This window comes from Calidris pugnax, unplaced genomic scaffold (genome assembly GCF_001431845.1).
Source record: "Calidris pugnax isolate Ruff unplaced genomic scaffold, ASM143184v1 scaffold217, whole genome shotgun sequence".
NCBI classification, from domain to species: Eukaryota; Metazoa; Chordata; class Aves; order Charadriiformes; family Scolopacidae; genus Calidris; species Calidris pugnax.
The window spans coordinates 123808-133918 of record NW_015090962.1 but is presented as its reverse complement, the minus strand read 5'-3'; the positions used below and the strand labels follow the sequence as shown (position 1 = coordinate 133918).

Sequence of the window (10111 nt, the reverse complement as noted above, 5' to 3'; positions counted from 1 at the left end):
CCGCGGGGCGCCTCCCGCCCGCTCCTATTGGCTGCTCGCCCCGAGCTGCTCCCGCCCCTTCCGGCCGCTTCCGGCGCGGGGCGCGGGCCGGGGCGGCGGGCGGCGCGGGCGGGTTTGAACCGGGGCGCGGGCCCGGCCCCGCCACCCCCGGCCCCGCCATGGACTTCTCGGAGCTCTTCAAGCTCTCCGGGCTCCTCGGCAAGTTCTCCCCCGACGGAAAGTGCCTGGTGAGCAGGGGCCGCCCCCTGCGGTGGGGAAAGGAGGGGAAGCGGGGGGTGGGGGCAACCGGGGCTGGTCCCGCCCGCGGCCTGAGGGGGCCGTTGGGCGAAGCGGCGGCGCGGGGACCCTGGGCCCGGGCCTGGCCATCGCCGGGCACCGGCTTCGTGTGTGGTACGGCACGGGGACCTCGGGGAAACCCCTCCGGGGTAGAGCAGGGCCCCCACCGGGGTCGGTCCCCCCCCGCGGCCCGGGGCAGGGTCCCCCCGGCCTTCAGGCCGCCCGAAGCGGGCGCCGGAGAAGGGGAAGTAGCAAGAATTTATCCGTGTGTGCGGGCCGGCTGGCTTGCCAAGAGGCTTTTAGTCAACAAGGGTCTCTGTAATGGAGACCTGGTTAAGGTTAATCAATTAAAATAATATAGAAGAGCTGGAGAGGGACTCTTTGCCAGGAAGGGTAATGATAGGACAAGGGGAAACGGTTTTAAATTGGAAGAAAAAAGATTCAGATTAGATCTCGGGAAGAAATTGTTTACTCTGAGGGTGGTTTGACACTGTAACAGGTTGCCCAGGGAAGTTGTGGATGCCCCATCCCTGGAGGGGTTCAAGGCCAGGCTGGATGTGGCCTTGAGCAACCTGCTCTGGTGGGAGGTGTCCCTGCCCAGGGCAGGGGGGCTGGAACTAGATGATCTTTGAGGTCCCTTCCAACCCAAACCATTCTATGATTCTATGATTATGAGGCAAAGAATATTTTTTTTTTTTAAAGTAGAACTAATTAACCGGGAGGAATGAGGATTCTTTGTATTAATGCACCCCTCCCGCCCTCCTTCCCTCCCGGTTTAGCTATTTGTGCTGTAGTTTGCAGCACAGCACGTGTTAAGCCTTGTTGAAATTAAAGCCCCCCCACCCCCAGCACAGCGCTGGGTCCCAGGGGGGGACGGTTGTGGTCCTGGGGGGGTAAAGGCGGGGTCGGTGCCCAGCTCAGCTCTGGGTTTGCTCCTCTCCAGGCGTCGGGGGTGCAGTACCGCCTGGTGGTCCGGGATGCCAGCACCCTCCAGGTCCTCCAGCTCTACACCTGCCTGGATCAGATCCAGTACATCGAGTGGTCCTCGGATTCCCTCTTCATTCTCTGCGCCATGTACAAGCGCGGGATCGTTCAGGTGAGGACAGACAGGAGCAGGACAGAGTGTGTTTCCTGCTGGGGCTGTGTTTATCTGTCTCTGTGTGTGAGCTCCTAACGACACCCCTTCAGTGCTTTTGCTAAAGTAACCGGCGCTGACGTTGATGCCACCTGGTTGGAGGATAACCCAGCAGGCCAGTATTTTTAAAACCACGACAAACATAATCATTTGAAAAATAAAAAAAAAATAAAATCCCCACCACATATAGAATAAAAATATTTGTCAAAACAAATCAAAGCTGGAGATTGTCTTAGCGAATTCTTAGTTCACTCGGAAATAAAAATATGCAAAGTTGTTAAATGGGATAAAACTATTTTTTTTTTTCAAATGTTGTTTGTTCAGAATATTTGTCACAGAAAAAAAAAACCCCAACAGCAACAACCCACCTTACTTCCCAATTTGTGTTAACACACTGAGGTGTGGGGCTTACTTTTGTAGTGGGATCCAGCGCCAGTCCTTCATGGCCGTGGGGTTTCAGAGGTCCCCTGAGCTCCTGGGTAGGTGGTGTGGGAAGGTGTTCTCAGCTGCAGGGTGCTCTCTGAGCAGAGGTTTGATGAGCTGTTTGTTCTCCTGGTGTCTGTTTGGTTCCCTCCTCACCCCAGGTCTGGTCCCTGGAGCAGCCTGACTGGCACTGTAAGATAGACGAGGGCTCGGCGGGGTTGGTGGCTTCATGCTGGAGTCCGGATGGTCGTCACATTCTCAATACAACTGAGTTCCATGTAAGTGTGAAGTCATGATTACTCTCCACGGTATCAGATGTTGCTGTCTGCCCTTTGCCTCTTAAAATAACCTAAAGCTCTTAAAGCTGTAGTGGTGTTAAGAATGCGGATACAGTTCTCCTAGATTCGTATATGTAATCTAGATTAATTCCAGTTTAGAGGTTAGTTCTTCTGTTAACGTTTTTTCCTCTTGCTTCTGGTGATAAGATAGAAAATGGACACTTAGCTTTGAAGGTAAAAATTAGGTGAGAGAAACATAGGGACAACTGGCACTCATTGGAGCAATTTTCAAAGTCAAATGTGTTGTTTGTAGCTCAGGCAAAGCTCGGAATTTCTAGCAAAAAAACCAAAACCAAACCATAAGCATTTAAGAGTGGTTGTGGAATTAAAAAATGTGGTCTTAGGTTTATTGACTTGAGATTTAAATCCAGATCCTGGAAATCAGTGTTTGATCTTACACATAGGAGTCAGACTGCTGTTGATAGAACCACTTGCAAAATTAGAACACCTGTAAGTGCTGGTTGATTGAGAGCCTTATTCTGGGGTCCACACGAAGGTAGAATCCAGGTCAGTTTGTGGGTGCTGGACACTGGGCTTGTTGGGAGGCTTGTGGGAGTCTGACTCACCACCTTTACGGTCTGTGGATTAGAGCTGATGGTTCATGTTATTCAGTACAATGAGAAATGGTCAGAAAATAGCAAAGAACTACACACAAGACGTTTTTCTCTTTGCTGTATTTAATCTTTTCAAAACTGTAATGAATTTTAGATGACAGGTTATTGTGTCACAACCCTCGCTAGCACTGAGTTCAAATGTTACACTGCAAGATTTCTCTTTTTTTTGGTGCAAATCCCAATGTCAATGGGATACAGATGGGGGACTTTGTCATCTGTGTTAGTGCAGATGCTGGTGCTCTCAAGGGAACCTGTGGAGAGACATGCATACAGCTGTGATGAAGTTCCTGATGCACACATTCTCTGCCAAGGATGTTTCGTGCTGGCAGGAATTTTTAGTGCTGACTGGGGTTGAGATTTTCTGGCTGTATTTTCTGTTTTTCCATTCCCCGACCCCTTTAGATAGTGGGTTTGGAGGAGTGATAAACTTAGGCTTTGGTTTTCCCAGGAATGAATCACCCTGATAGTATTAAAACAAAAAAAAAACCAAAAAGGGTCCAGAGTTTCCCCCCGAAATCAGTGGAGATGTGGGTGCTGGTCAGGCAGCAGTGCTGTAACCCAAAGGGAGGGCTGGGGCTCTGGGCTCCCAGCGAGTCTCTCGTGGCACGTGCGTGTGGGGGTGGACTAGCAAGTATTTATTGCCTCCCAACAGAACTTGGTTTGACCTTAGAGGATTTCATTAAGCCTTTGCCAAGTTGGCATCTGTGTTGGGATAAGTTTTCTTTCCAGCTGTAAACAGGTTGCTAAATTAGCTTTTGTCAGACAGCTGCCGGGGCCGTGCCGCTGTCTGAGTTGTGTTTACCCTCGCTCTGCTAAATCCACAGTCTGGTGGGACAGACGTGAGTAGGGCTCGAGACACAAACTGTCAGGATACCTGATCTCGGTGTGTTATGTGTGTTAGCAAACTCGGTGGTTGCTTGGAGGGCTCAGGGCTTCCCCGTCGACCGCTGCAGCTTGGCTTTGGGAGCCTGACATTTTCAAACAGCGCCAACTAATTACTCATACTTGTAATTCTGCAGGTCAACACGGGAGCTCCACTGTAAGCTCACAAATAACTTTCTTATTTCTAGATTTTTATTTTTTTTTTTCAAGGATATGGTTGTGTTAACTTATTTCTAGCCATCCGTACTTGCTAGTGCCTTAGAAAAATTACTCATCAGCTAATTTGCAGTCACGCTCTTTTCGTGGTCAGCATTATATCACTGTAGAGAGGTTGGTGCTGGTCTCTTCTCACAGGTAATTAGTGACAGAACGAGAGGGAATGGCTTCAAGCTCCAACAGGGGAGGTTTAGACTGAACATTAGGAAGGAATTTTTCCCCGAAAGAGTGGTCGGGCATTGGAACAGGCTGCCCAGGGAGGGGGGGGAGTCCCCATCCCTGGCTGTGTTTAAGGGCCGTTTAGATGCAGTGCTGAGGGACATGGTGTAGGGGAGGACTTTGTAGAGTAGGGGAGATGGTTGGACTCGATGATCCCAAGGGTCTCTTCCAACCTGAACGATTCTATGATGAATAGTGTGAGTTTTGGTGTGACTGGTGTGCAACTCCTGAGTGGAGGGGAGTGCAACAGAATAAGGATCTCTTCCAACCTGAATGATTCTATGGTGAATAGTTTTGGTGTGACTGGTGTGCAGCTCCTGAGTGGAGGGGAGCGCAGCAGAATTCTGACACACCTTTCCAAAGTCTGTTTTGACTCAGTTCAGGCTTTTGAGATGGGCAGCATCTCAAAAGATGGCACTTAATGTTACCATAGCTCTGCAAATGCCATCGTTTTATTGGAGATGAGTCTGTAATAACGTGCAGGTTTTGGGGTCCCAGAATTGTTACACAATGTACAGTAATGTATGATAATGGCACAGGTTCCTGTCTAAATCTTTACACAGTCACTGCAATAAACAGCATGATTTATGAAGCAACTAAATGGTACAGTCTTACTGGAGGAAGCATATAAAGACTCCATTTCACACGATAGTGGATGTTTTTCCACAATATTGGATTACTGATGGATGCAGAGGAATTTACTGTGATTAATTACAAAGGTGTGTGTAGCTCCTTGCCCCAAAATTTCGAAAGCATCTGTCTGCTGTATGTCAGATTGCGTTCTGTTTGGAGGGGTCATTCTGTCAGTGTCTAAGATGGAAAGTCCTGCTGAGATGTAGAAAAGACGTAGGCTTGTGCCTTAAACTCTTGCTTATTTTGTAGTGGGTGCTCTCCTGCTCAAATTCGCTCCATGGGGTGGTTCTGTGTGTCTGCAGTGTGGAACACAGCACAGCCCATTGCTAGAAAATTCCACATTATTGGTTTCATCTGTAGGTGGTGTCGTCCCAGGTGTCTCTCCTCTTACAGTGCCCTCATTCCACCTGAATTCCTAGGCACAGGTAGGGCTTAAACAAGAGCTGCAGATAAAAGATATGAAGAAATTGAATGGATCCTCTGCTTCCTCCTGATTCCTGTCTTTTGAGATAAATAGTTTGAAGATGAGCAGTGTTGTTCTTGAGTGTTTCTTTAAGAGCCGTTCTTACAAACTACATATATTGTATTTTTCTCTACTTCCATTTTAGGTACTGAAGCATTAAGAAGCTTCTTTCGTACTACAGCAGCGGGGAAAAAAAAGTGTGTTTCTGTGTATATTGGCTCTAATCCTTAGTAACTGTAAATGGCTACATTGGTTGAAAAATGCTTTCTGTCCAGGAATGTGCTCCGAATAATCTTCTGAAATCCGGTGCTGACAGACACTGCTATGTAAGGGGGCCTTGTGACCCAGTCAAGTCTGGGACAAAAGTTGACAGTCATTTGAGATGCAAGGTTGTTTAAAAGTGTGTTTTTATCTATTGAAAATCACCAGTCCCACACCTGCCTGTAGCTGTCAACATGGGGACGTAGGCCTGAACCCGGCACTGCAGACTGTTTATCACGTTACCATCTAAATACTTTTTATTTCTCAGCTGTTTTTAGGCTATTTTAAAAATGCTTCTGCTTTTGGTTTGGTTTTCCACTGCAAAACAACAGCTGAAAACTCCTCAGACACCATTATCGTTGGGATTTGAGTTTGACAACTCCACTTAATCGAGTCATCTGCTCCAAAGAGTAAGTTCCCCTGGAAAAGAGCAGTGAAGAAGTGCTCAGGGCAGACCTAATTCACCACAATCTGTCCTCCTGCTGGAAAACCCATGGTCCCTTCCCCACAAAGTCTCTGGGAAAAGCAAATAAGAGCAAGGCAATTTGTTGTAATTTTGGAAGTGTTTGGTTTTCTTTTTCTCACCCTGTGTGCATCTTATGTTTCTGTCTGTCATCTCTGCGAGCTGTGAAATCCTTCTCTGGTTTACACTGGCAGCTTGGGCCAGATTGTGGAGCAGTGTTTCAGTTGGGAGTGAGAAGGTTCCCCCCTTTTTGTCACAATTTAATTCTAAACATATTGTTAATCCATGGAAGATAGGTCAGAGGTCTGTATGTTAAGCACATAAACATTTTTATGAACTGAGAAAGTTACACTGAGTGTACACAAATAGAACAACTGAAAAGAATCCTAATTTGGGGACTCAAAATGGTTTGCTTTTACATGTTTCTAACACTGGGCCAGAATTTGAGGTTTTGTGCTGGGTGACCTGGGCGAGAGGTTGCAGTGAATCAGGGCAGAGCAGATCTGGGATGTTGGATTTTTTGGGGGGGTCTCCCCTCACTGTGCACAGCCCCCTTGGAGAGAGTGCCTGGAGGGGGGCAGAGGAACTTAATATTTGTTATGGGTCCATTGTGACTGCTTTAGGTCAAATCTGAAGTGCTTTGGTTATGAAAGAGTTGGAGGCAGCCAGTACAATAATAGATCTTCCAAAGGTGTATTTTTGTGAGTTTTTTTTTTATAAACAGGGTAAACACTCTCCCCTGGGGGTGTGCTGGTTGTGTTCCACAGTCCCTCCCCAGCCACAATGGTGATATTGCCATTTCTGCTGTACTAGAAAACAGGGCTAGAAATGATGTGTGGGGAGGTCCATGGGGCAATACAGCACTACCCCAAAAATGTCAGCATTCAGTGTCACTGAAACTTCCCGTGGCCATGCAGCACACACTCAGTGTTAAGAACAAGATGACAAGAATGAACAGGGAAAACAGGATTAGTGTCTTCTGTGGGGAGTTACAGAACTGCACCCTTTTGAGAAAATTCTGTCTGAACAGCACAGAGAGGGCTGCACCCGAGGCTGAAGCAGAGATGGATGCAGAAAGACTTATTCAAAAACCAAGGTGTAGCAGAGATGGATGCAGAAAGACTTATTCAAAACCAAGGTGTAGATGCATTTTCTCTTCTGTGGTGGAGCCAGAGGTGGCAGTAGGAGCTCTGCCCCTGATGTGCTGTGTCTCACCACTGAGATTTCCCTTTTTGGATGGACTTGAGCTCGATGTGAGCCTTGTTCCAGGGCTCTGAGCCAGCCCCTGTGGTCCAGCAGAGCAGCAGTTTGGTGCGTCAGGCCAGGTGAGTGGATGGTGAGGCCAAGGAGCAACAAAAATGTAAACTTGGATGCCTTTGGCAGGAAAAATTCTGCTCCAGACCTCAGCATGCGAGGCGTGCAGCTGCTAAGCTGGTATTAAGTGGCTGTAGAATGCATGCTGTGTGTTTTGGGGCAAGGGAGGGATAGCAGCAAGTTCATTTAACGCTGCAATTAATAGGAGGCAGCAGCATATCACTGGTGCAGTTGCTGGAGAGGAATGTGAGTAGGCATTGTGTTGGTATTTTTAAAGTAAATCTTGCCCGAGGAGCAGGCTAACAATGCTGTGTTCTGGTGTGGCCGGAAGTGAGCAGTTGCAGTGATAAAAGTTGATTAATGTTACTCATCTCGTGGAGTCCTCCAGGAGCTGCTAAACTTCAAGGTGGTACTATAGATGTCTGGCTGTAATTTAATACCTGTGAAATAAAGGGAGAGCATAATAAAGACTGCATTGAATAGGGATCCGTTACTTTTTCTAACTTTGGAGAGAAGCAGAGTGGGATCTGATCTGGTTGTGCTATTTCGTAGAATAAATTTTAAAAAAAAATAATAATTGATTTGTGTTGGCTCTTCAAATTTCAAAAAATTTTCTTCTGTATATAAAAAGCAGTAGGAGGAAGAAGCAATGCTGCCCTTTGGCTCTGGGACTCCCTGTATCTCTGGAGGGAGGCAGTGTTTATTAGGGTTCTGTGACTTGGTTTGGACACCATGACAATTCCTTGAATCGTGTTTTCTGGCAAAAAAATGACGTGAGCAATGAAAAAACCTTCCAAGTTCTGTTGCAGCGTCCAGTCCATAGTGTTGCCAGGTGGAAGACACATTTGGGATGCTGCTGCCTTGGGGTCCTGTCTCACCATTGAATGGTACCAGGGAAGAAAAATGTGCATTGAGAACAAACATGCAAAAAAAGCAGAGCAGAAACTTCCTCCCAAGCCTGGGGTTCGGTCTGCACCCGGCGCAGGAGGATGAGGAGATGGTATTCAGAGCTGAAGTTTTACATATATAATGAATTGGAACTAATTTTGTGCAGTAGCTCCTGGGAAAGGTAGCTTTATGACTGTGCTGCTTTATTGCGAAAATAGTTTTACCTGCGTCTCTTCTAGAAATCTCTTGGTGCAATAAAATGTAGGAAAACAGCAGGAAAAAAAAATAAAAATTTTACTCTGGAAACATTCCTCACTCCAGCTATAAATGCAAAGGTTCACATGACATTCTGATTAATGCCCATATGTCTGGGGTGGCTGCCGTTGCTAAGGGAGAGTAAGTATTTGTTTTTAATTGAATAATCTGCAGATGGCAACGCAGAGCTTCCAGAATGCGGGCTGTGACCTTGGAGAGCTGTGGAGAGGCTTGTTTTGCAGCTGACGGCCTTTCCCCACAGTTTTCATGTTTTATGGATGCACGAGCCTCCAGAAATACCGCAAATGGGATGCTTAATGCCTCGCTTTGCATAGCGGATTTTGGCTCTTTTCTCATTCTTTCAGTGATCGTGTCATGTTGCCTTCTCCTGGGTGGCTGAGGAGGGAAAAGCAAGATGCAAATGAACTTATCAAAGCTGAGCGTGTCTAAAAGTTGAAAAAGAGAGCTAAATTTTCATGCTTAACCTTGTCCCAAGAGATACCATGGTCTCAGGCTGCTGTAACCTCTCATCCATTCCTAAATGCAGGAAACTTTTAATCTCTCTTCCAGATTCTGTGATGAAACTGTGTTTTTTTCCAACTGTGTACGATCCATCGGCGGTTATGTCACTAGACTCATGCCAATATCAGTTACTTTAATGGTGATGAAGAGCTTTTCCCCATGTTTCTGTGCTTGTGGTGTTCATTTGGAATATGCAGCCTTGTGAACTGAAGGCAGTTGGGAGAGAATTCCTCACAGTTACTTCTCAGGGCTTTGTGTTTGAGCTACATGGAATAGCTGCAGAGTTTAATTAGCCACAGAAGGTGTATTGATCTACTCTGTGGTGTTGAATTAAGTTTATGGGTTTCTATTTACTTAATTTTTTTTTTGTCTATAAAAAATAAACAATTTCCTTGTCTCTTTCTCTTTGCCAGCTGCGGATAACTGTGTGGTCCTTGTGTACGAAGTCTGTGTCTTACATCAAGTATCCCAAAGCTTGTCAGCAGGGTGAGCATCACAAATCTAACGCAGGAAGGTTTGTTTTTTTTAATATGACAGAAAGGGAAGACTGAATTTGGTGTGTAATGATAAAACACGTGTTTCAGAGCAGGCTCTGCACCCTCCCTGCTGAGGGGTTCACTCCCCGTGGGGATACGTGTCCCGGGTGACCCCTGAGTAGTCACATTCTCCACGAATGAAGGATTTCCTCTGATCCATGTGCCTGCTCTTCAGATGTGCATCGTTCTGTTGTGTTTGCCTCCCAAGGCTCCTTTGAGACATTCAGTTGAGCTGGATGCATTGGTGATGAAAAACACTAATTCAAAGTGGCTTCTGTCATCTTTTACACACAAAAAAATGAGAGGGAAGCCCGTGGCAGGGCTGTCCAGCCACTCAGCTGTGGTTAGCAGTTTCCAGCCTGGGGCTTGTGTATAGTTAATAGCCCATACAGGAGAAAGACAGTTATGCATTGCCTGTGAAATGAGAGTGACTGGGGACCCGTGCCAGAATTTGGGGAGTTGCAGTGCCTGCATAACTGCTCCCTTTAGCCAGACTGAACGAACTGGTGGTTTGAAATCTGGGGGTTGTATGTAACGACTGTCTGTCAGTAATCAAACCTGGCTTTCCATAGCATGCTGAAGTTCTGCAATAGCCAGGGAGCTGCATCCTTATATTTGGAGTTTAAGAATTGCCAACACAAGCAAATTAGTAAAACCATGCATCGCTTTGATT

At 46.7% G+C, this 10111-nt stretch overlaps 1 protein-coding gene across 2 annotated transcripts in view; it reads left to right on the top strand.

Annotated features, from left to right (window-relative positions):
* The first annotated feature begins 70 nt into the window (after positions 1-70).
* WRAP73 (WD repeat containing, antisense to TP73) overlaps positions 71-10111 on the top strand; it is a 37154-nt gene continuing 27113 nt past the window's right edge. Inside the window, exons 1-4 of one of the 2 annotated variants that reach the window (XM_014952435.1) lie at positions 71-227; positions 1220-1372; positions 1996-2112; positions 9316-9388. In XM_014952435.1, the coding sequence (XP_014807921.1) occupies positions 159-227; positions 1220-1372; positions 1996-2112; positions 9316-9388 (412 nt within the window). In that variant the 5' untranslated portion in view covers positions 71-158. The remainder of the gene's footprint in view (positions 228-1219; positions 1373-1995; positions 2113-9315; positions 9389-10111) is intronic. The other variant, XM_014952434.1, reaches the window with a different exon arrangement.